This window comes from Lissotriton vulgaris, chromosome 1_2 (genome assembly GCF_964263255.1).
Source record: "Lissotriton vulgaris chromosome 1_2, aLisVul1.2, whole genome shotgun sequence".
NCBI lineage: Eukaryota > Metazoa > Chordata > Amphibia > Caudata > Salamandridae > Lissotriton > Lissotriton vulgaris.
This window is the reverse complement of record NC_141686.1, coordinates 185705918-185731990: the sequence shown is the minus strand read 5'-3', so window position 1 is coordinate 185731990 and position 26073 is coordinate 185705918. Positions and strand designations below refer to the sequence as shown.

The 26073-nt window shown below is 40.4% G+C and overlaps 1 protein-coding gene across 1 annotated transcript in view; it reads left to right on the top strand.

The window, feature by feature from the left end:
* The window catches only part of LOC147734862 (alpha-N-acetylgalactosamine-specific lectin-like), an 81607-nt gene that overhangs the window by 13157 nt on the left and 42377 nt on the right, over positions 1–26073 (top strand). The window contains exons 3-4 of the mRNA XM_086952515.1: positions 295–342; positions 23099–23220. Coding sequence (XP_086808641.1) covers positions 295–342; positions 23099–23220 — 170 coding nt within the window. The remainder of the gene's footprint in view (positions 1–294; positions 343–23098; positions 23221–26073) is intronic.

The window sequence follows — 26073 nt, the reverse complement described above, 5'->3', positions numbered from 1 at the left end:
TTTAGGCACTTGACGAGATAAACAAACCCATCCTTTCAGGCTCTTGGATACTTCTCAATAATCCTTGCTTTAGCTTCATTTGGGTTGTTTATGGCCTCCTAACTTCTTGGGTAGGAATCTGCTTGAGTTGAGATTTCAGAGTAGAAATATTGTTGATTCAATGGCTTTGCATGTTTTTCCTTTGTTAATGTGTGGGGAAGGCTGACTAAAATATATTAAACTACTTTATGAATCTTCCTGAGCACATCATAAGAAAATCACTAAAAAACGCCTCTTTTTCTCTTTTATTTTCAGAAACCATGAAAATGTTTGGCATTCTGCTTCTCTTCTTGATTGTAGAAGGTTTGTGATTTATGTTTTTCATAAAATGAGTGTCACTAGTTGCATGTTCCCGTAGGTATCGAATTGTCTACTCATGTAGCTATTTTATTTATTTAATAGTGTTATAATTCACAATCACATTTCCAAATTGTATTAAGCCTGTGGGGACATTGCATATGTTTGGTTTTAATTCTGGATTGACTTGAAAGTGAGAATGGAAATGGTTGCATTTTCATGTTTTGCCAGAAGGGGTCCAAGTACAAAATATAAGGGTGTCCCATTAAACACTTTGATTGAGAGATGTAGAGCACATTAGCACATGGACATTAAATACATTCAAACAAAGGAAATAAAATAGCCACTAACCTTGCTGCACATCCTGCTCGTCCAGTCCAGTTGTTCTCTCCTCCAGCAAAGCGCCCAGACAGATCCCCTAATCAATCCTGGATCTGTTCTCATACTGTTAACCAGCATGAGAGAAGAGCCAGGGTTGGGTGGAGAGGGCTCTGTCCACGTTCCCAAGGGCACTGGAGGTGCTTGCTCCCAACCCAGCTGTATAAGACAGTGGGTAAGAAAGGTTTACAGTGCATGTGTCTGTCTGGTCGTCACAAGACAGCCTGCCAAAGTGGCATGTCCACTTTATACTTAAGTGTCCAGCTCACCACTCCTCCATGCTGCTGCCACTCAGCAGCAATAGCCCTGCCTCTTCCTGACTCTCATCTTGGGACGCAGGTTAGTGAAAAATAAAATAGTAATACATTAACTATAATCAATTTTTTTAACCCCTCAGGGATTTCCCGGGAGTATTTTAATTAATGGGGCGATGCTCCCTCCCCTGTTAACTAGGACTTTTCTCAGGTAAATCTTGACAGGTTTTACCTGCCAAAACTTTCGTCTGTAAAATATTGAGACATATGGTAAATACCAGAAAGCGCGTAAGTCCAATTCCTGTGCAACTTGAACTTAGGGCCAACAAAGGGTGGCTACCAAAATGGAGACAAGAGGTGCAGTGGCATAGCAATTGCAACAAGTGCCCTAATGCAAGCAGGGAAAGTGGCCTCCCATCTCTTCGTTTGTTAGTGGAAAACAGGTATACTTTGAGTACAGGGGCACTCATATCCTCTGAGCCGTGGTGCCAATGCACCTGCTGCACTATTGACAGTTATAACGATAAGCAAGAGAGACTTTATAAATGAAGGAGGCTTAGGAGAGAATGGTGGAGTGAAGTCTTGAGCATAGGCGCTGGAAGTAGAGGACTGGGGGGGGGGCTGTAGCACCCCCTCAAGTAACCATGCTGGAGTTCAAAAGGTGGATGAGCAATACCGATGCCTTTACATTTTGTGTTTTTATTGTCACTTTCGCTGTGAATTTAGTGACAAAGGTCAAATTTCGGGCTATGACTTCTGATAAATCATTGATTAGTCAGAAACCGGTGTTTATTTGTACTTCTCTGACTGCAAAGTGGGAGGATTTTCTAAAAGTGGCCTAGATGAGTATCTTACTCAAAGTAAAGGCTGTGAGACATCTGCTTTTTTTCTAACATGCAACAACATCTAAGTACCTATTATAAATTATGGTACACAGACAAAATATCGATTTTTTAATAACGATAAGCAAAAATATCGAAGTTTTAATATCGATATACAGAAATATCGAAGGTAAGTAATATCGACAGTCTAAATATCGATATTGGTATGATATCAGTAATATCGAAGTTGTAAATATCGATGTTAATAATATCGAAATTAATAACTTTGATGTTACTAATATCTATTTTTAAATAAATTTAGTGTATATTATATTGTATTAATTATGTTTTAATATTTTTTTTAATGTTATTTTATTAAATATTGTGTTTTACTACTGTAGCGGGTTGTGGGTTTATAGGGGAATAGGGTGGGAAGTAATTTAATTATGTTAAATTAATTATTAATTATTAGGAATTATTAATTAATTAATTGAGAATTAATTTTAAATTATTTTAATTAATTTATTAATTGATAAATATGTTCTGTAGCGGGTTATGGGTTTATAGGGGAATAGGGTGGGAAGTAATTTAATAATAATTAATTAATTGATATATGTTTGTACATATTTTAAATAATTAATTGGTAATTAATTCCTATTAATTAGTTAATTAATTATTATAATTTTTTATCATATTTATAATTATTAATTAGTTGGTAATTAATTATTATTAATTATTTAATTAAATTAATTAAAGTAATTTTTATATATATTCAGGGTCAGTTTTCAGTTCATGGGTAAAGGAGTATTTTTAGGGTTCAGGGTCAGTTTTCAGTTCATGGGTAAAGGGGTATTTTTAGGGTTCTGGGTCAGTTTTCAGTTCATGGGTAAAGGGGTATTTTTAGGGTTCAGGGTCAGTTTTCAGTTTGTGGGTAAAGGGGTATTTTTAGGGTTCAGGGTCAGTTTTCAGTTTGTGGGTAAAGGGGTATTTTTAGGGTTCAGGGTCAGTTTTCAGTTCATGGGTAAAGGGGTATTTTTAGGGTTCAGGGTCAGTTTTCAGTTCATGGGTAAAGGGGTATTTTTAGGGTTCAGTGTCAGTTTTCAGTATTTGGGTTAAGGGGTATTTTTAGGGTTCTGGGTCAGTTTTGGGTTTTTAGGGTACAGTCGTACAGGGTAAAAATTAAATAAATTTAAATTAAATCAATTAAATGAAATTATAAAATATAAAATTACATTAAATTATTACGTTTTTAATTTATTTTAAATGTATATGTATTAGTTTTAATTTTTTTATTATGTTTTAATATTTTTATTTAATATTTGTAAAATTATATGTATTTTATAATTATTTTAACATTATTATTAATACATTTAAAAAAACGATATTTTTAATTCCGATATTTTTGTACTACGATATTATTTTTTCGATATTTTTGTACTTACCTTGTTAGGGATAGGATTCCGATATTTTTGACTTCGATATTTTTGTCCCGATATTTTTGTAGGTCGATATTTTTGATTTCGATATTTAGTCAGACATTCATAAATTATAGATACTAGAAATTAGTCAAGCATGAATTAATCCTGGAGTGTGATGGAAACACAGATTTTAATAGGATCAAAACAAATCACAATGTTATAATATTAAATGTTTGCTGAAACCCAATTTCCATATATTATTGTTTGCGCATTATATAGTTTTTCCCGTGTATGGCTTAAGTAGGCATTTTAATGGAAAATGTGCTGTCTGTAAATGACAATGCATTACCACAATAGAACCGTATTCTGTACCCTGTACACTTTCCCTATTTGAGCCATGGCACACCTCTCTAAAAGTGTGCAAGGTGCAAACATGGAAGACCATATTGGAAAGAATGCACTGCCACAAACTCGCACTGTTCTGAGGGCAGCACATTCAAGTGAAATGCCGAACTGCTGCTTTAATGACACTCCATGTTTCACAGTGCAGACGACAACCAATGAATGACTGCACCCACCCGCCTATACACATATTTTTGGTGGGTCCATAGGGCCCCCTTTTTCCCCGCAAAAGGGCTGATTTTATGAGGCGGACTGAAAGTACAGCATCTTTTAATGGGTTACTTTCAGTGTACCTCTTAAGGGCATTATTTGAATTGGGACCCATGTCCAAAGAAATGATACTGTGCAGAGCAAAAGCAATTAGCTATTTTGCATGCGTCCAAGCCGGATTAAGCCCCCATACAAATGAGGGAATGCCCTCCCTCTAAATGTGTGCCAGCTATATCAATATTGCAGAAGGGGACACAGAAAGCACCTGATTGTTGCACCCCTGAGACACAATATATAATGTGGTCCCAGTGCTACAAAATGCACTGCTGGCTAAATACACACCCTTACAACTCTCCTGCTGAGTCTAATGACTTCCTGATATTATATTAATATAACGTTAATGGCAGCACCCTCTCTCTAAAAACTCTTTCAGCACCACTGGTGTGAAATGCTACTTGGGAATCAGATAGTAAAGATCAAACTACTGAAAACATTATTTTCAAGGAATTAGGAGAGAGATAGGATAAGAGAGAAAAATGAAAAGCTGGGAAAAACATTAGCAGAGCAGTCCAGAGAGACACACTGCAACAGCAGAGGGGAATGGTAACAGAATTGATTCCACAAGACACATTGTACAGTGGAAGGTTAGTAGGCAATAGAGAGAGACTCTACAAAGAAAGATTAGCAGCACAGTGTGATAGCTTGCCTTGGGAAAGATTATCTAGTGCAGTGTAGGAGGATAGTAGAAATGGCAGGGGTGCAGCTATCAATACTGCAGCAGGTGATGTGACACAGAGGATAGTCAAATGTTCATTATTAAAATTAGCCATTTCAACAGCAAATGTATAGAAAAGAGCATTCAAAGTACACACATATTTAGATGCTGACTCTGATTGTGAACCAAGGCCAAATCACCCCAAAAAAATATACAACATATATATTTATTCAAAGGAAAATATGTCAGAGCAGATTAGCCACCTTCAATGGGAAATACCCGCTTGTTCCAAGAACAGACCAACAGTCAAATTAATACTAGTGCAAAGTATTCAGCACCATTCTACCATTTTGGAACTGGACATTTCAAATTCATGCTCATTCTAAATGTTGGTGATCAAACTGCCCGCACTATTCACAACATTTAAAGAACGGTTGAGGTCCATAAACTGAATAATAATTAAAAATATATAAATAACATCAAATTGAGAAACTCTGGGATAGATGCTCTTTATTCACTTAGCATGGGGATGGAGTGTCGTTTTACACCGCTGGAAAAGAGGGGCGTTCCATGCAATGAGAGATAGTGTATGTAGCGAGAAGAATAGAAAGCAGAGACCAGAAGCACCGCAGAACTATAAAAGAAGAATCATTGAAATGCATTGAGACAAAATTATTGCATTTATAAAGTAAAGCTGATGTTTGCGAGATACTTCAAACTCAATTCTGAACAGACATTTCTGCTTTCAGTTGCTTGGTACTGAAGTTTCTCATGAGTTACATAGAGACATTTTGTCATCTATGATGAGGATGTTTATTAGATTCTTTAAAATGCCTATGTGTTTAAGTAGTATTATTGCTATTTGTACATCTACAGGATTTATCTAGTTCAGGTGTCTTCTGCTTGTGAGATCTGTATTGATTTTAGTTTTCCCACCAGTGGCGGCCTCTCCATAAGGGCGTAGGAGCATCGGCCCTCTGCTGTCAGTGCAGTAAAATTGAAAAACTTAAATGGTAATAAAATTCACTACTGTTTAATTTTTCACTAGTCCCAGCCACAGCAGTGTTTAGGGGTGGAGCATTGCAGCGGACTGGCATCAAGGAAGTGGTGCTCACTCCAGTTTACACAGCGCATGTTACTTTGGCCGTCTGTCTTGTGAGGGACAGCCTGACATGCGCAGTGGTAACTTCTCCACAAGCTGTCTCAGGCTGCTGGATGGAGAGCAGGTTTAGGTCTCCTGTGCCTGCTGGGGCAACAAGACAGCCCGCTGCAGCCAATCCTGGTGCTGCTCTCATGATGCTCATCTGCAGCATGAGAACAGCATCGGAATTGCAAAAGAGCATTGTCCGAGGTTCCATGAGATGCTGTCGCGCTGATGGCCAAGAAGGAAGAAGAAAACACAGAGGAGAGCGAAACACGGAGGAGAGCGTGGTTAAGTACATTTTAAAAAAAAATCTTTTTGGCCCCTGTTGGGATTGGCCCCTTCTTAATGCCCCTCCAAGGTCGAGGGTCACCGCCCAGCATTGACTCACCCAATATTTACATTCAATCCTACCACTGGCATAAAACTTGAGCTCAAGGAAGAATGAATGTGCAATTTATGTTTGCTTTCTTTTGACTCACAAGGATGTATTTTGTCTAGAATTGTTCACAGTCAACTGTCTAGAACACTTAATCGAGCAAACAGAATGAAAATTCCAAACTGATTTAGAAAAATAGAGTAATGTTAATAAATAAAATGACATTAATACATCTACATAGAATATGTGGAACAAAAGATATGATTTTTTAAAATCTTTACTATATATTGTAGAGAAGGAAAAGTTGACAAGTAGCTAGATATTTATATCAAGTGATATTGTAGTCGGATAATTATCAGCTTGAGCTGTCAAATGAGTAGTTGTTAGAAATTGGGTTTTAGTTTCAGGAGATGTTAACCCTTGTCAAACAAAATCCACAATCCTAATCAAGGTGGATCACAGAAGTCAATAAATTGACCCGTGCTTAACCCTCTGAAAGCTTGGAACAAAAGTAGTCAGGCTTAACATAGCATCCCTGTGTTAAGTATGTATGCAGATCATAAACAGTATAAAAACACAAAACAAGAAAAATCCCAAACTTGTTTAGAAAAATAGAGTACATTTTAATAAATTAAAGGAAAGGAAAAGTCAAATGTTAGGGCCTACTGTGGTGGAGCAAGTTTTTTCTATAAGCAGTGGGTTGGGCCCGCTCTCGGCTTACCATTTGACTTGGAAGAAAAAATGTCTGAGAAGGTACACTTTAGTGAGGGCAAGGCAGCAGGTATTATTGGAGAAATAAATCAGGGATCCATTGGAAGAAGTCGAGGTGAAGAATCCTAGGTTCACTGTTTTAAAATTTCCAGCGGGACAATGGTGCAAACTGTGGCAGATAAGGGCTCCAAAGTACAGGATACCTTCTCTGAGAAGGACCATTGAACAGAATTTGCTGCTGTAGAGAAGGTTGTAGGAGGAGCTATCTTAAAGTCAGGCAGATTGACGATGCACGGCGGGTGGATCGGCAAACAGTGGGGTATCTCAGATATTTACCAAAACAACAAGATGCGAGAGAGGTAGATCACATGTTTTGCAGAGTGCAGGTCTGGCTAGGCTGGAGTACACTGTGTCTTCCATTGTGATGGGATGCAGCTTACCATGACCTATGGCAGCACAATCATTCCCTGCCGCTACATGTCAGCCTGTTTCCTTTTCCAGATCCTCCTTAATGGCGCACTTCAGAATGAGGGATCTACTCAAAGCTTAAGGCCACTGGGCAAGGCAGGCAAGTATCAGAGAAAAAAGAACGGGCCCCTATTAGATTTAGGGATGCAACAGCGTATCTCTCACATCTACTGCATCACAGAGGGCAAATGGTGTACTTCCCTATTTGTTTATTGATTAATAGCCCCTATTTATGTGGCATTACTGGGCAAAAGCTCAATGTATCTAGCTAGAGAGCTACCATAACCCTTGCAGCCAAGCCAAACCCTTGATGTTTAAACAAAAAATGCTGTCAGTCAGTCAGTCATAAAACTTTTATTCGGTTACCATTTTCTTGGAGCCATAAAAAGTACATGAAGCAGAAGAAAAAAAATTTAAAACATTTCAGTACAATTAAGAACACAGTGAAAGAAGAAAAACATAATAATAAACAATTAATTACACAATAATTATTTGGAAAAATTAACCTTAAAAGGGACAAATCATTCAAGATTGTGACGATAATTAATACATGACTTTAAAAAACTAGCAATACACTTTGCAATATATTCAGAGTCCAAAAATTGCAGTGACAAATAGGCGGGCGACAGGATCTCAAACCCATCTTACGCAAGAGTGGGACAATCCAACGCTTACATGAGAACTTATAGTAACTGCAAAACAAAATGGTATGCATTGTTGACTGGGTAGATAACCCATCACAAGGGCATTTCATTATGTCAGGTGACCAGTCCTGTTGTTTTGGAAATTAAACTATACGAAAGAAGGTGTTAAATTGAAACCTTGTCAAAAGGTACTTTTCGTAGGAGCTCAGATGATAGGTTAAGTATGCTTGGATACCCGGAGCGTTCTGGACTGATAGAATTTGAATATTTGTTAGTTTATTAATTTCTCGCGCACTGCGCAGTTCTCTTAAATGACTTAGGCACAACTTTTTTAGGTCTTTCCTGGTGATATCCGTCAGACTAGAGGGATCCAGAAAGAAGGTAGTACGGTCCAGGTCTCTGAAAAAATTTCTCACATATGTGAGCCAGGGAATTTTGTTCCAGCTAGCTAAGCCCAAACAATGTGTTATCAGTGAATGAGTCAGATGGCACTGGGTCTTTGTCCAAATGCAGTGCCACAGGAGGATGGGTTGGGACCTAATGTTGTCTATAAGGTAGACCATACCCAGTTCAATGTGGCAGGCATAAGTTGGAGCACTTTGAGGAACTGCCAACTAGTATTTTACAAACCCGTTCTCGACACTTTGAAGCGAGTCAGTGGGAGCATAGCCCCAGACCCCTGCACCATAGGCCGCCACACTATGGCACTTTGCATAATACATTTTTAACAGTTCTGTTGGTGCTGGCTTACCCAGTTTCCTAGAAAATGAGACTAAACCTGAGGTCGCTCTCTGGAAAAGTAGTTTTTTGCTAACCATGGCCTGTCTCCAGCTTAGAGTGTCGTCCACCAGGATGCTTAAGTAGGGATAGACCTTGGTACGCTCTAGCCTAGCATTATTGATGTAAATTGTTTTAGATTTCTTCGCCCTGGGGCCAAAATGCATAACATACGTCTATTTTGTATTCACTTTTAGGCCCAATGAACCCATAAAGTGACAGTATTTGTTAAGTTGGATTTGCAGCTGATTCAAAGTTCTGGCTAAAATCACCGAGTCGTCTGCGTATAATAGCGCGGGGATAGGGCGACGTTTGATCGAAGGGAGGTCCTGGCTCCCTTCAAGCATGGCCACCTCTAGGCCATTTGTATATAGATTGAAGAAGAAGGGAGCCAGTACACAACCCTGTCTAACTCCCTTTGTGATGGCAAATGAGGGCGATAGCTCACCGTTCACCCCATATCTGACGCATGCAGTAGCGTCTAAATAGAGTTCACAGAGAAATTTGATGAGAGGGGGATCAACCCCCAATTCCCCAAGGATAGCCCAGAGACTGGAATGCAGGACGCAGTCAAATGCTGCGCTGAGGTCACAAGGTACAAATTACCCTTTTTTGCTCCGACATATTTCCCGATCAGGAGGGTGAGGTTCGATGCCTGCTGCACAGTTCCAAGACCCTCCTGGAACCCATATTGCAGGTCGGTCATGATGTTATTTGTGGTCGCCCAATCTTGGAGTCGCTCCAATACCAACCGACCCGCAACTTTACCCAGGGAATCCAGGATGGAAAATGGCCTGTAGCAGGCAGGATTGTTGCGGTCGCCCTTCTTGAAGATTGGGAGCAATATAGAGGTAGACCAAGAATCGATTAAGCCAGTTGTTGTGACTGCCGCTTAGACCTGGGTGATTAGAGGAGACCAAAGTTCAAGATTGTGAACAAAAATGTCCAGTGGTACCCCATCTGGGCCTGAGGCCTTACCAGTTTTAGATGCTAACAGAGCTTTGGTGACTTCATTATGATCGAAAAGGAGTTTGCTTGGATAGATTTTGTCCCTCGGCAAACCTCCCATGGCCTGTCCCTCATTACTAGTCTCTGTTCGATGGCCACCAAATATTTTGGAAAAATGTGTGACCCACTCATCCGCCGTCACTGCAACGTCAAGGTGACGCGAGGCAGAAACGTCCGCCAAAAATTTAGATTTTACCACTCGCCAAAACATAGCACTGTCTTTACTTGAACAGCTCTCATGCAATTGAGTCCACAGCATATTCTTGATTTCTTTCATACAATTTACTTGTGCTAGGTTGTAAAGCTTTCTGAGATAACTAATTTCAGTTTTGTCTCTCACTGGGTTCCATAGATCCGCCTTCAGGTTGGAAAGAGCCTTGCGGCAATGTGAATTGAACCAAACCTTTGATAGTGACTTTTTGATTTTTTGCTTGCAAAACAGCTCCTCTCTGATAGTTCTAATAATTTCAGGGAAGCTATTTATAATCAAGTGGGGGGAAGAATCTAATGCTAAACATTATGCACCCATGGGAGTGCTTTATTTAATACTTTCCCTGTGATTTCTATCGGGTTGATTTTAGCCCATTCTACTGAAAAGCCATTTACTTTATCCATAGACAAGGATTGTTGATTAAGTAGGCTTGTAATATTGGATGTAAGCGAAACGTTTTTAACACTGCAACACTATTAGGAAAATGGTCGCTGCTAATGTCTGAGCCTGTTTTGAAGTTTGCCAGTTGGCCCTTCATGCTCTGGAAGGACAAAATGTAATCAATCGTGCTAGACAACCCCCTACCATGGAAGGTTGGCGATAAATCAGCAGGGGGGTCTTTCAATTAATTTACAAATTCCATCTCTAAAGAAAAAATACCATCATTTAAACTGCTACCACTCATAGTGTGGGCGAAATGGGACAAAGGAAAACTGTTTTCATCCATCAACCCACAGTTACCATTTTTACTGTTATTGCAGAGTGGAATATTAAAATCTCCACCCCAAATCACATACACAGGAAGAGGCGAGTGCTTGTTCCGCTGCGCAATTAAAAAACTGTTATTTCATTTAAAATCTTAACACAATCAGATGACTGAAAATGATTATAAAAATTAACCAATAAATAGGTTATACATTTGTTAAATGACACTAGGAAGATTTGATAACTCTCCTCTTCCTTTAATTCCATTATATTTATAGGTGGCAAGTTATTTGCAACATAAACTGCTAATCCTCCCTTAGGTCTGCCAAAAACAGCTGGACAAGCGAAGACAAAAAAGTTGTATAACCTAATAAATGGATGGGCTCAGTTGACCAGGTTTCCTGTAGGCAGACTATATGATGCATGTTAATCGTGTCTCACCATAATTGCTGATTGATTTTCGAGCGTAGACCTGCTACGTTCCAAAATAGAATCGAAAAAGAAAATTGGTTAAGTAAAGGAATTCTGGTTTCTTGGCATGTCCAAGTTTCTGTTAGGGTAGGCTCATTTGTTAACAGGGAATTGCAAACCAATGAATCCGATCCGTCAACGTAATGGGAACTTTCCTGAATCCGATCTAAAACCTGGTTATCAACCCCTGTGGTGAATACGCCTCCTTCAGCGGGCAAAATAGGACACAGAGATAGAACCTTCTTTGACTCGTAAGTCCCGTGAGCATCTTGAATTTTATTTGCATTGGGTAGTCATTCGATGTCTTCCAGCCCCGATAAGGGCCTGAATCTGTTATAAGTAGGGATCAGTGGTGGATAAGCAAATGTTCTTAAGTTAGGCCTATTATCATGATAATTTTGGTTGTACCGTTGTGGGGAGTAGAAAAAAATCTAAGGGTAAAATATTGATCCCATGATGATCAATGAAATCGTTAGCGCCTGCTCTTAGGATCTCCTTTACCAGTAGGGGCGACGCAAAGGACAATACTATGTTGTCCCCTGCAAGGGGAGAATATCTAAAACCTAGGCTTTTTACTCGCCTTGCCATTTTAAATTCCTGAAAGAGGAACTTGTTTAGGCCCACCCTAGAGGCTAGCCAGTGTAAGGATTTGTTTTTTAGCGAGGTCTTGTTTTCTCCCATAGGGTTTAGAAGTTGGGAAACGTTAGCCAAAACTATCGTGTATGGCGTGGCATCAGGTGGCAAGTTTAGGTGGTCGTTGAAGAGTGCTGAATGGAGCTTCCCTATAGAATCTGCTGACCACGCTTGGTTAGAAGCGGGAGCAAAGTTGGTTGGCAGGGTTTGAGGACACACAGTTTGCGTGTTAACGTGCAGATCTGACCGATTTTGGGGGGCCAGCGGAGCCAAGGTAGGACCAGATGGAAGTGCCCCGGTGGGGGCTGGACCGTCCCTTGGCTTGTTGACACCACTTACTTTTATGAGGTCTTCGATTTGGGTTAATCTGTTGGTTAATTGATCGAATCTTAGCCTTACAAAAAGGTCCAGCCGCTCTACACATGCAACTAAACCTGGAACTCTTTCTGAAGATTAACGGTAGGGATCGATTGTTGTTTCCGCTGAGGACCAAGAGTTTTAGGGACATACCTGGGCGATTGAGTTACAGCTTTTGTTAATTTTAAGTGGGGACGGTTGTGAGCTTTGCTATGTACAGGAGCTGCCTCCTGAACTGCAGTGATGGATAAATGCGTTTTTTTAGATTTTTTATTCAGAGGTTGGGAATCAGGTTCATTGTCCAAAGTTAATATTTTGCCCACGTCTAAGGAAATACAACCATTCAACTGGGGAAGTACTGTTGGTAATGGGGTGGGAACATCTTTGTCGGTGACTTGTGTTGACAAGTTTTGACTTAGTCTGGTAGAAGTGCCCTCTTTAGACTCCCCGACAGAGAGAATCTGTTTTTCTATTACCCCGACAGCCCCCGTTAAATATTATAGGAGGGACTGCTGGGAAGAGGTGGCGTTAACTTCATGGCCTTTAGAAGGTTTAGGACTTACATGTTTCCTTTTCCCCATAGCTGGTGGCAGGACATGAACAATAAAGGAAAGTAACCAAAAATCTATACTGTAGCAATAAAATAGCAGTAGCAAAATTCAACACCCTACTGAGTCATAGTTTAAGGATGCTGATATTGAAGGTTACAAAGGAAATGTCCAATAAAACGATGGAAAGGAGAATATCAGCATAAGAGCATTGGTCAAATGATTTGTAGTCAATTTACCAGGGTTCCTGGGCCAGTCCAGTCTCTGCAGGCCTCTGAGGGCCTAGGAGGGCCCGCCCTTTGCCCGGGCTTAGCCCGGCGTCCCGCTCGCGTCCTGCGTTGAGGGAGAGCCCGACCTTTAAAGCGCCTCCAGGCGCCTAGGATGACGACTTCTACAGGCGCCGCCGCAGGGGTCACTGGGTAACCGAGTCCTCTGGTCGGCAGCCGCTGGGGATGATGCACGCGGCAGCGGGAGGACTCGGGGTGGCAGGAAAGGTGAGAACGGTGACGGGGGTAAGCAGCACAGCACAAAGTTATGGCCCCAATGTCAGATTTGAAATAGATTACACCCAATATCGGGAGAGCCCGACCTTTAAAGCGCCTCCAGGCGCATAGGATGACGACTTCTACAGGCGCAGCTGCAGGGGTCACTGGGTAACTGAGTCCTCCGCTCGGCGGACGCTGGGGATGATGCAGGCAGGCAGTGGGAGGACTCGGGTGGCAGGAAAGGCGAGTCCGGTAACGGGGGTAAGGAGCACAGCACAAAGTTATGGCCCCAATGTCAGATTTGAAATAGATTGTCATAAAGCTTCAAGAACAAACTGCCATCAAATGGTCAGAGTAGACAGGACCTAGATGTAATTTTAGGCTGACTGTGATTGAGCATAGGTAGATCATAGCAACTAGGAGCCCGATTCACAGAATGAATTTAAAACTCATTCCTAAACTTTCTACTATTTTGGTATTCACAGAATGCACTTACTACTTTTGGCATTCACAGAAGTTAGGATTTTGCCTTAAGTTTGTCTTAAGACAAACTTAAGACAGACTTAAGACAGACTTAAGACAAAATCCTAACTTAAGTCTGTCTTAAGTTTGTCTTAAGTCTGTATTAAGTTTGTCTTAAGACAAACTTAAGACAAAATCCTAACTTCTGTGAATACCAAAAGTAGTAAGTTCATTCTGTGAATACCAAAAGTAGTAAGTTCATTCTGTGAATGCCAAAAGTAGTAAGTGCATTTTGTGAATACCAAAATAGTAGTAAGTTTAGGATTGAGTCTTAAATTCATTCTGTGAATCGGGCCCTAGGTTTTACCCGGTTGGAGATTTTGTCTTGCAACTCTCCAGAAAGAAAGTCGAAAATCTACAGTGGGGGAAAGGCAGCAATGTGTTACCCCAGATGGCTCCATGAGTTGTACAGCAATTGGAAGTGGTCTAAGTGAACCTATTGGTTCTAGAAATTTGAATTTTCCATCCAAGATTTCCACTCCCTGTCCTAGTACTTTTGATAGATGTTCCCAGTCAAGATTTTCACATTTGCAAGTTGTCACAGTTTTAGAGCTTGGAATCTTTCAGCAGGGCAAGAATGCAGGCTGAAGCTGAAGAGGGTACCACAAGTTTGGATAGCTTTTCCACAGAGTCCAGCTGAATCATTAGCATGGGAAAACTGAATCTTTACCCCAGTGGCAGCGCATCTGTGTGATCAGCTTGACAGGTTGGTCCTGGTCCTCCAGAGGTCCTGAATTTGAAAAGGTTTCCAAGCCCCAGGTTTCCAAGCCCCAGGTTTACAGCGGTGTTGTTATGTTATATTATATTAGATTAGATTATGTTATTTAGTTGTGTAGGGTTATAGTATTTGTCTCTGTATAACACACAACTCCCCTGGAAGAGAATCCTGACACTGGTAAGGTGGGAGTGGTAACAAAGATTCAGCCAAGCATAGGGAAGTGTTCCACGGCCTCAGTTGGGGGTGACAACTCATTCTAGCAGAAGCCAGTAGCAGGGTTGAGATAATGTCCAGTTGTAAATGGTCAGATGGAAACCTCAGCAAAAGGCCTCTTGAAGCTGGATGTGGACATGTAGTTCGAGCAGAAGTCAGCTCTATGTCCCTTGGAGTTTACTTCTTCGTCCAGTCCTTTAGTGCTCCTCTCAGATCACACACAGCATGTTGAGTCCTTTTGATCTTCCTCTTGTCCAGTAGAGGCCCGAGGAAGGTGCCAGGGAATGCCACATGTATGCCAGGAATTAGCATTTGGGTTGGGAAACTATTGCCATCTCCCTAACCAATCGGATACAAGTTCCTAGGGGTGAGCAGACCAATTTTGCAGCAAATCTTTTCTGACTCACTGCAAACAATTCCACAGTGCTCTCACTTCTAAAATCCAAATAGTGAAACTCTTCATCCCTTGTGACAAGACTGTATGGCAAAGAAGAGGTTTAGTCAGGCTGATGAGCGGCCCCACCTCTGTGGTCACCCCAAACCAATAATGGGGTAAGCTCTACTGCCACTGAGTTGGATGCTTGTCTAACTGGGGTAACAAATGAAGGGGTATGCCCGGGTGTGAGCTACGATCTGTCAGTCACATGGGAGGCCTCTTTGATATAATGTAACATTTCTAAGCCCAACTGGCCATCCTGCCAGGGGAAAAAAACACTCTGCACAGCCAGGCTTCTTTTCTCTGACCTTAAAATAATTTTTACAACTCATTGATAGACATTGACCAGCTTGGGAGTTTTAGGCAAGCAAAGGGGAACATTTTAATAGCTATTTATCCTCAATATTTATTAAGAATCCAACTTTACCATTGAGTTGGGCTTTTAATAAAAATAAACATAGCTTCTGAATCATTTTCCATCTAGTCCTTTACCTAGGATAGCAGAATTAATATTTAATGTTGCTCCCCAGGGGGAATAGCATTTAAGAACAAGTCACTGTAAAGACATTTTCTCATTACATTTTCTGCATTGTGTAAAGGGCATTTTGGACCTGCCAAAAGGACTTATTTTGACAGATACAACTGCAGATTTTAAACTGCAAGTCAGGATACAGTGGCAGGCCAGCCTGGAGCGAGGATTGTATTGCTGCTGTAGTAGATTTCACAATATGTGTGCAGTCTACAAATGAAATGTAACTTCATGCCCTGAGCACATATTGTGCCATATACTAGGAGGGTAATGGTGAGGTCAATATAGCAATAGTGAGTGTACCAGTTTGACCATGTTTACAGGGGGGCACAAGCGCTTTAGTACTCGTTGAAAGAGGTAAAATGACAGGTCTAAGGGCAGCAAAACAGAGATCGTATAAATTCAGGGAAACATTACACAATAGATGTACTTTTCCTTTGATACTAGTCATCAGTCTCAGGGTAACAGCAACTACTACATGTTGAAATAAGCATCAATATTATTATTATTTCTTACCCTGCTCAAACGTAGTATTTCATCTAAACGTTTTTTGGGACTGCAGAATGCTGTCCCAAGTTCATAATATGATCTTTTTTAACAAACACATTCTAAGTTTTATAATCTGGTTTCAACTGGAATCCATATGCACAACGATGTTTTTGAACAGAATCTTCCAATAAAAATGCTCTTTGTGTTGCTTCCTCTTTGCATTGACTTCCTCATTGGAAATGCAAAATGTTAACAACAAAGAAAGAGGTACTTCTCCTTTAATCCAGTAGTGCTTGCTTAAGTGTTTCAAAGTGTATTTTGTAGTTTTGAAATACATAAACGTTTGGCTAACCTGTGAAATTTACTTCAACATTTGAATCACCATTGATCATCTACAAGGGAAATAATGATCAATGTTCAGTTTGGCATGAAGGAGGTACTGCCTGCTGCATTGCTTCCAACTCAACAGAACCCGTTATGGCCTCATGCTTATGACGTTGCTTCTCATATCTTGTAACCCATTGTATCTGCCAAAGCAAATTACAATATCAACACTATCAATGAAGCTGCCAGTAGGAGCAGAACTCAAGACAATCAAGCTCCATATCAGGATTATGGTTGGCCATCTTATTCTACCGTAAAGCACACAAGTGCAATGCCATAAACTGCTTCTTCTAGTAAAACTAAGGAGTTAGGCCCATAGGGGCATGGGGTAGGCTGGACCCTTTTATAACAAGAACCACACAGTGTGCCTACACCACCCTTATTTATACACAATCTTAATTATAACGGTCGAACAACAGCTTCTTTAGTGTATTTATACCATTCGTTTTTATATTTTCCTTTTAAGACTTTTTTCATATAAGCTCATTAATGCAAACAAATGAGACAACTGTAAATTCATATATTTACTCTAATATACAATGCAATTTACAAACATAAGCAGAACAATACATATATACACTAAATCAAATACATTTTTAACATCATCCATCCCAAAAGAAACCTTCAGACAATACAAGACATTATATATTCATATATACTTGATTTCAGAGAATGAGGGACAAAGTCAAAGAACAAGGAGTGCAGTCAATAAATGCAAACAATCTTTCGACCAGCTATTGCTAGTTTATATTGTAGATGACCATTTACTCCTTCGAATTTGCTGATGCGTTTCAAGACCAGGAAACCAGGAAATCTCATCAGGGCTTTGTCATTTATCTACATGAGATGCAAAGAAAACAATAAAGTTTTATTTACAACGTTAAGGGCTCTTCTCCATTTTAGTTACACTAATTCAGTTTAAAGTCTATCTGATTCTATACAAATCAACCTACAAGAAATCAGGGGCTGTAGGAAATGCTCCCTTTATTTCAAAAAGCGATGATTCATGAATTTGAATTCGCTCCAAATACGTAAATGTGCTTTTCGGATCATATACTGACTCTCCAGTTTATATTCCACACACAAATCTATTAGGGAAAATGACGATCATTAGTCATTTAAGAGTCGTAAAGTGGACTTATTTAGAAAAACTGACCGCATTCATGACATACCTTTCATTTAGTACTTGTAGTGAATGCGAGTCATTTTTCATTTGTACTTGGCAACTATCTACTTCACCCGGCGTTCTGCATCGCGGAACTGTTTCAGAAAAATGCAGGGAGACAATTGTACCTTTTTTCAAGCACGAGCTATACTCTTACCCAGCCACTTGTGAAAACATCAAAGGGCATACCTGTATCGCTTTGCAGATTTCTTTAACCTTGTGTGTTTCAAGATCAAAACGGGCCCTATTGAAACAACAACGATTGTTTAGAAAGTGTTTCTCTTGCCCATTGCTAAAATACAAACAAACTAATCTCTGAGTTGAAACAAAGAGGTTACCTTTTGCTCGAGTACCACATAGTTGGGGCGGGCTCCTCCCCTGCTTGACCATAGTGTGACGGTCTGTGTGATTCTAAGCAGACCACCGTGGGAATTGTACTTACACCCTCTACCATAGTAAAAAGTCTTAGTGCAAGACGAAACGCGTGTTGGCGAAACACGTGCTGGGAGATTTTATGTGAATATTTTTTCCAATAAAGAATTGATGAAATCTTAAGAAGATTGACGAAGAACCTATTTCCGAATCATCTGAATCTTTGAATCTAAGGACTATGTCTGCTACACGTTGTCCTATTGTCCAGTAGAGGGTTTATTAACCTGAATGAAGGATAACTTTTTGTGAATTTAAAAGAGACTATTAAGGTGTGCTTGGGTAGCCTCAATTTTGTTTTTGTTGCTATATGGTTTTCACAGTTTGTGGGTTCCAACAGCACTTTTGGGTAGTAGGTGCTTGAGGCAGATTTAGCACCCGACATTTATATATTGCTTCACAATAATTGTGCCACGCTTTACTAATTGTATGAAATATAATTGTAGTTGTTGAATTGTGCAGACATTTCCTTAGGGAACACTACTATCCAATTTCTGTAGTTCATGGACATGGATGAATTTGTGAACAATTTTAGGTGTTTTGGATTGTAAATTCTTTGTGTACAAAGTGTCTAAATGGTGGGTATGAGATAGTCCTTTTAAATGATCAAATTCGATTAGAGTTTATCCATTTTTTGTGAATAATCTATGTGCAATATAGAATGTTATAATCTGCTATTGTTACTATCAAATGTCACATATTATACTTATACTTTATCATATCCTAACAGCCAGGGGCTAAACTGAAGCCATTAGGATTAGCTCCCTATGGAGATCTGCTGTTGTTTGTTAGCTGGAGACTCGGTACCAGTGGTGTCTCTGTCAGCATCCTAACATCACAGAACACTGAAGATTTCTGACAATTTTAAAAAATGACTAAAGAATGCATGTCATATGGTAGAAAAGGATGCTGTAAGATCCTATAGTTGGCTCTAGAGATCTTGAGATATGCCCAGTAGATGATAACAAGGGCCAAATCCATCCAACAAGTTCTCTGCAAGACTATATTTACATGGTGGTACTCAAAAAGGTATCTGAACAACTGCAAATAATTGCAGACTTCTGAACAAATATTTTCCCGTTCTGGTAGATGTAGAAACAACTTGCTGTAAGAATGGCACTTCTTAGTAGGATTTTTATTCTTTTCACCAATGGTACATCAATTATTAGAAGAATACTGTTTAATCATCAGAAGAGTTTCCATTAATTTGTTAATATGTGGAAGTTGAAATTAATTTAAATAAACAACACAGGTAAATTCCAATTTATCTGTTATTCAGCAGCTGCAAAGGAACCAAGTGCCAATGTGAACCCGCTCAAAATACAGAAGTTAACACGGGTTTTTATAGATGACAACACAAATTGCACAAATGATACAAAGCTATTGAGATCCAGTTCCTCAGTGAAACATTATGGGTTTTCTGCTAATGTATGCAGTCATTAATCAGAATAGAGTTATTAGATGTATGGGCATTGATTTATTAAATCAGCTAGTGAAGCATAGCAATAGCTTGTCACGAACAATGTGACTTGTTCATTGTTCAAAGCCTTGTAGTCACAGCAAAAGTACAGCCAGTTCAAGTTCCCTTAGAGGCCAAGAGACCTGTGCACCTTCTGAGGCTTGCTCCTATTAAGTGTCACATAATGATACCTGTTAGAAATGGGATTTCTAGTTGGCTAGGGCAAGCGCCTAAGCCAAGCAGAAACCACCACTCTAGTCAGGGCAAGGGATTTACACACTGAAGATAACCCCTGCTCACCACCTTGGTGGCTTAGAACTGGCAGTCTGGCTTAACCCAGAGGCAATGTGTAAAGCGTTTGCGCAACACAAACACAGCAGCAACACACTTGGCATATCACAAAGTTAGATAAAAATAGCCTTTGTATTATCATGAACACATTAGAATCATAATCACGAATGTACACTGTGCCACCTGGCACTAGGCAATACTTCACAGAGGATTATATACTGGTCAGCTCCAATCGGGCCACTGTCAAAACCATAAGGACAGGTAAATATTGTGGCTAGCACCAAGCAAAAGCTTTTGGTTGCAATTTATTTATCCGCTAGATAAGCATCACAGGGGAATGATCTGAATAGGTCACGGGTAGGTGTTCACAGTGAGCCATGTAAGGCAGTATGCTGTGGGATATTAACCAGTAGTCTATACATGTAGGAATGTCGTGCACAGGGGATTAGTGCGAGTATTCCTTACCCTGTGGGCTACTATACCGCCAGGGGTCAACTATCAAAACGGCATCAACTATTGCGATGATAGGGTAGGAAGACGGCCCGGGACAAGGGTTCGATTCCCGGCGCGGCAGGTTTCTGGACCAGGGTCAGCGGACTCGATAATTCTCTTGCCTCGGTGCCCACTCTGATCAGCGTTCACACTCGGCAACTCTGGGCATTAGCTTGCCTCATCTTCACTAACAGCCCCACCAGACCGCCGGGGATACCTGGTCTCACCCTGGAGATACCCATTAAGGGACCATCTCTCAGGGAAGCCAGGAAGGGTTTCGCAGCGGTCGAAGCGCCTTGGGACCCTCCGGGTAAGTATTGCGCTATATAAATGCCTATACATTTACATTTACATTTAGATCTGTCTAGTTCAGAGGATAGTATACAGTTAAATTTTGTTTTGTGGTGCATAATAGAATTGCAGTTCATCAACGTTGGGCCCATAAAAGCCTATAAATAATGTCTCAAAGTGTCCCTTACTACTGTGGGCGATCACATAGCTCCCCCTACAAATCTGAGTGTATCTTCCTTAGTCAGATGCCAGAGCCACATTGAGCCCACACCAGTGCCCCAATAGAGTGTGACGTGAACCCCGCTGGAAGACATTCCCCCTTCATCCTCCATTGAAATAGTAGTCCTGTGTGAGGGGCCACATTTTTGGGGGGAGTATAGGTCTATCCTTTTGGTGGTGTTGTAAGTATAGTAACACTTTCCAAATTGTATGTGTACCTTCCTGCACATAAACAATCCTTAATGGCTATTTGTTACTTCCGTGTTTGCTGCATTCTTCAGCATACATAGATGTAGCAAATTGTCATTATTTGATGATTGTTTATGTGCAGGGAGGGATGCACATAAACAACAACCAATTACTTTTTGCTCTTTCTTTGTGTGCTGCAGAATACCCATTGCATGCCCATTTCACTCAGGTTCCTGCATGAAAGAGTCGTATTTTTAGAAAGCAATATTACACCACACAATAAGTGGCTTAGCATCACTTTGTAGGTATATGGTGTCAAATTTGACTGGTGATTTGCTCCACAGCAGTCTCAGTCTCCTGCCAGTTCTCTGAAGAAGAAAACTGTCAAAAGTTTTCAAGTCCCAGCTTGTGCTCCAGCCAAAGGTCCAGGACCCGATGGGTACCACTTTGGGGTTAGAGCTCACTCCAGCCACAGCCAGCAGCAGGGTCAAGGGCAAGTCTAGTTGGTGCTGGTCAGCTAGGCAGTTGCAGAGGGAGAGCTCTCTAGAACCTGAATCTCAAATTGAAGGTTAGCCAACTGATCCTTAGATTCACTGCTGATATCCCGGGTTTGAGGCATGCACAACATGTCATCCTAGAAATTATTCAGACATCAGTGTAGTACTTCTGATCCACACAGGTCTAGAAATGTTCTGAGGAGAGGTCTGCGGGTTCAACTTTGATGCAAGCCTGTGAAAAGGGGTAAGCCTTTTCCCATCCTGTAAGTTAGTGTTGGTCAGTTTCTTTCCCCTCTACTGGGTCCCTTCAGTGCTGATGACAAAGCCAGCTCGTCATGGGCTTTACCTGCGCTGTGCTTATGACGAGCTGGCTTTGTCATGAACAATGGGTTTTTGCATATTTCAGCGCAGGAGCGGAATATCTCTAGCACCCAAGGTGTTTAAGTGCCAGCCTAACTTGTGAGACAAAGTACAGGCAGGCCCATGTGTGGGCTGCATAGCCAGTGAGAGTTTGGGCTTTCTTTGAAATCAGGGATGGACTGAGTACAATCCCCCCAGTCCATACTGTCAAGGAGAGGAAAAGGCCATTTGTCCACTCATATGGCAATACATATAACCCCAGGGGAGCCACAAGAGTCAGGTGGCACTGGTCCCTGACAGAAAGGCACATTTGTTTAGGCAGGAAAACTTTCTAAAGTGCCTTTTCCAAAATGGTAATATAAAATAAGACTACCATGTAATTGTATTTTGCATTAATATTAAAATTAGACCTTGAATTTAACTGAAGTTAAGGGTTATAGAGTGTTATAATGTAACTCATTGCTTTGATATGGCAGAGCCAGCTTTGCTACAGTAAAAAACAGCTTTTTCACTGCTAAGAAATGTAAAACATTAAATATACATGTACTACCTTGTTAATGCAATGTGCCTCACCCAACGGCCATTTAAGGCCTACCTTAGTGGTGACTTCTAACTACTGAAAAGGACTGTTTAGTGCTCAAAAGGTTTATTTTGCGAGGCTGAAATGGCAGTTTAAAACATTATACCCAGGCTGCAGGGGCAGCTTGGAGACTGACCCAATGAATGCTGAAGCCCCTTGATAACATTTAACTTGCAGGGTCTGGTTGCTATATATTCGGGTCATACAGGTAAACCAAATGTGTCAATCAGGTATAGCAATTTTATCATGTTTAGAGAGAGGAGCAGAGGCGCTTTGCCACTGGTTAATGTATAAATGCCTATGGCCAACAAAAACAGGTTCAGCAACAGAAGGCAAAATCCTGGGCTGAACCTAGAGAAACGGCACATTTCGAACAATGTGGATTGTGCGATTATACGTATGCACCACTTTAACATTGCATCACTATGCTCATCTATTATTACAGTACTGTGCAGTACCATAAAGGTTTTGGATCACTGACATCTGTATGTCTCCTTCACCCTTGTTGGTTTCAACTACCCCCCTTGCCTGCACATCACTCTCTCTCCCACCCCTTTCCCAGATGTAATCGTTCTTTCCTTGTTTATTTCACTAAGCAGGTAGATTCTTGTAGAAATGTTGCTCCTTCGTGTATGTATGAATACCCAATGGCTTTATAAATTTCAAAATTGTGAAAACTGTCCACATTTTTATAATAATAAGTCTATCTTTCTGCCAATTATTTATATTTCTTGTTTTTTTCCTACATGGCATTGTCCGCCAGTTATTGCAGGTGCCCAGGAAACTTGTTTGTGTGCTCAAGGTGACTGTGAAGCCGGCTGGGTTCAGTATAAAAATGCGTGTTACAGGAGATTTGATTCAAAGGTTTCTTGGCTTGAAGCAGAGGTAAGTCCTTTCTGCATAGATTAGGAGGCACATAATATATTCAGGACATTCACATAACCATAACAACTGGACCTTAAGTCCAACACCTTTTCAAGATATGATAAACCATAGGGAACCTCCCCACTCCTCCAGACCCTTCAAGCAAATATGAATTGAATTCCATGTTTCTGTTGCAGACTACATACACATACATAGCTTTCTAACCCTAAACCTCATTAAATGCAGTCCAGTCCTCATATGTTGCAAATAACTTTGTCCAGGTTTTTTGTCTGTTTGATTTGTGATTTAGAGTTTAACAATATAATGTCATGGTAATTTCACTCTGCAGAATCACCTCTAAGGTCACTTGTCTCCCATGATGGACTTCCCCTGTTTGTTATAAACCTGCAATTTTGAGTGATTCACATAAAACATTATACACCCTCATAACAGTTGGATGGATCCATATCACTATCATTCTCAGCAGCACTGGATGGATATCTGTTTCTAGTACCCCACATTATGGTTCCACACATGTGCAGCTTCCTTTACTCCAGTATTATTGAGCCACTATGGAAGTGGAACAAATGTTTTTACAGCCTCTTCTGTAATACCTGCTCCTGGTTGCTTAGGAGACAGGAAAAAGGAAAGTGGTGAAGTCCAGAACATAAGCAGAATAACTGGAGTCCTGTTTAATTTCTATTCTCTGTCTGACGACTTTATTCCCCCTTTTTGAGCAGGGATAACATGGGCGGTATTGGGGTACGAAGGAGCAAAAGCAGGGGTAGTGGTTCATGCCCTGATGACCCCTAATTGACTCCCATCAATGCATTGCTGCCACATTACATCTCCACATGCATAACAACTAATGTGAATCAATGCATCAACCCTGATGTAAACACAAGAGGCTGGAGTCTGTGATCTGATACTTGGTGGGTCAAATATCCCATGAGGCTTAACAGAAGCCTCTACATTTGAGAATGGTGTTAACATTAAAGCTTCGATGAATACATTCATATAAACAAAATTTAATCAAGAGCTACTGTGTAGCTCATGAAGATATGCAGGTAAAAAACATTAACATTTCAGTATGCACAGTATAGTTTCTGGAAGCCTTTCTACACATTGTGGTGGAAGCGTGTTTGACCAGTGTTAGTTTAATCGTTGGTGTTTCAGAAATATCCATACAGTATTATACCATGTACTCTAACACTTTCAGCTTGTGCTCTGGCTTACAGAAAATGTCACTAGCTCAGTAGATTTAAAGCTATTAAGTTCATGCATAATATTATGCCAGCGAATTTATAATAATAGTAACTGGAAATCTCACTATGAAGCGATGGTAAACATGTCAAACCTTAAGTAGGTGACTCATGTAAGACCGAACCAAAAATGTGCTCAACATCTCTTACAGCATGCTATTGAACCATGTGGTTTCAGTGAGTTCTATATGACAGAATCGAAACTTGTTCAAAAAAAAGATTAACTGTAAGAAATTGTGTGATTAGTTGCAAAGCATGTGAGTCGTTCACAAGGTATAGTCCCCAAACGACCTCTTATTGGAAACCAAGCATGTCATTGTAGTACTTGTATCTCTCAGAGTAGTGAAACACAGCAGTCCAAGGTCAGTGATTTTTCTTTTAAAAAGGAACATACTTTTATTACACTACTGAATACAATACATTAAATTACACTACTGAATACAAACAATAAATTACAAACATATACATACAGGCAGTTGGAAATATATTTGGTGACACTTCCATATCTCTGTGCAGCAATAGTGGTCCCTGAACCCAATAATTGAGAATTCCATCCACCTATACGGGATGTAGACGCACACTATAAGGGAGTGTAATTACATAGAAGCCAGGCCCGCTGATTTTTAATGGTGTCACCACTTGAGTAATACCAGTCACTTGTTATAAGGTAACAACACAGGACCATTAGAATCACTAGGAGTAGTACCGGAAGGGAGTAGTTATAATAGTGAACTCAAATTAAGTATTACAATTTGTTGGAAATTAGGTGTGTTAATGGCAGAGCATGCACCCTGTCCAAGTAGGAACCACAATGGTAGTCAGGATAAGTCATAACACAATTTAAATTATCCTCTGCTCACCCTTTGGTAGCTTAGCCAGAGCAATTAGACTTATTTTAAGAGGTAATGTGTAAAGCATGTATGCACCACTTAAACAGTAAAACAGTGGGAAAAATGAAAAATAAGCCAATACAGCTTAGAAACATAAAGTAAAACTTTATAAATAATACAAGACAAAAACAAAGAAAATCCACTATGTAGAAGTTGAGATATGGATTTTGAAGTAATAAATGTATACTTAGAAGCAAATAGCTCTTAAAGGGATAACTGGTTGTGCCGGACCGGTATTAAGTCAAAAGTTCAGGTACCTAGATAATAGGTATGCATGGACAGAGAAGGGGTGCAGCCAAGTGATGCTTCTGCGTTCTCTGATGCAGCATGTGCGATGCAATGAGGCCTGGGAACAAAGCATCAGTCATGCATTGCAGCGAGATTGAGTGTGATGCGACAACTCCAGGTGTAATGTGCCAACCTGATTACAGCGGCAGCAGATGACACTTAGATAACACTGCAGCAGGCTCCTAAGTCCAAGTCCAAGTTTCTAGCACCTCGTGGCAAGACAGATTCATCAGCAGATGAGCCGAAGGGTTGGAAAAGGAGAGGTCTAAGTCTTTTGTGTCCCAGAGACTTAAGCAACATGAGGCAAGCCAGCAAACCCTTAAAGTCACTTTGGGTTCAAGTGATGCAGGTCCAGTACTTCTCAACCAGTCAGAGGGGGAGTGGCAGCAGCAGCGCAACACAGCAAGGGAAGAGGTCAGCAACCAGCAGATCCA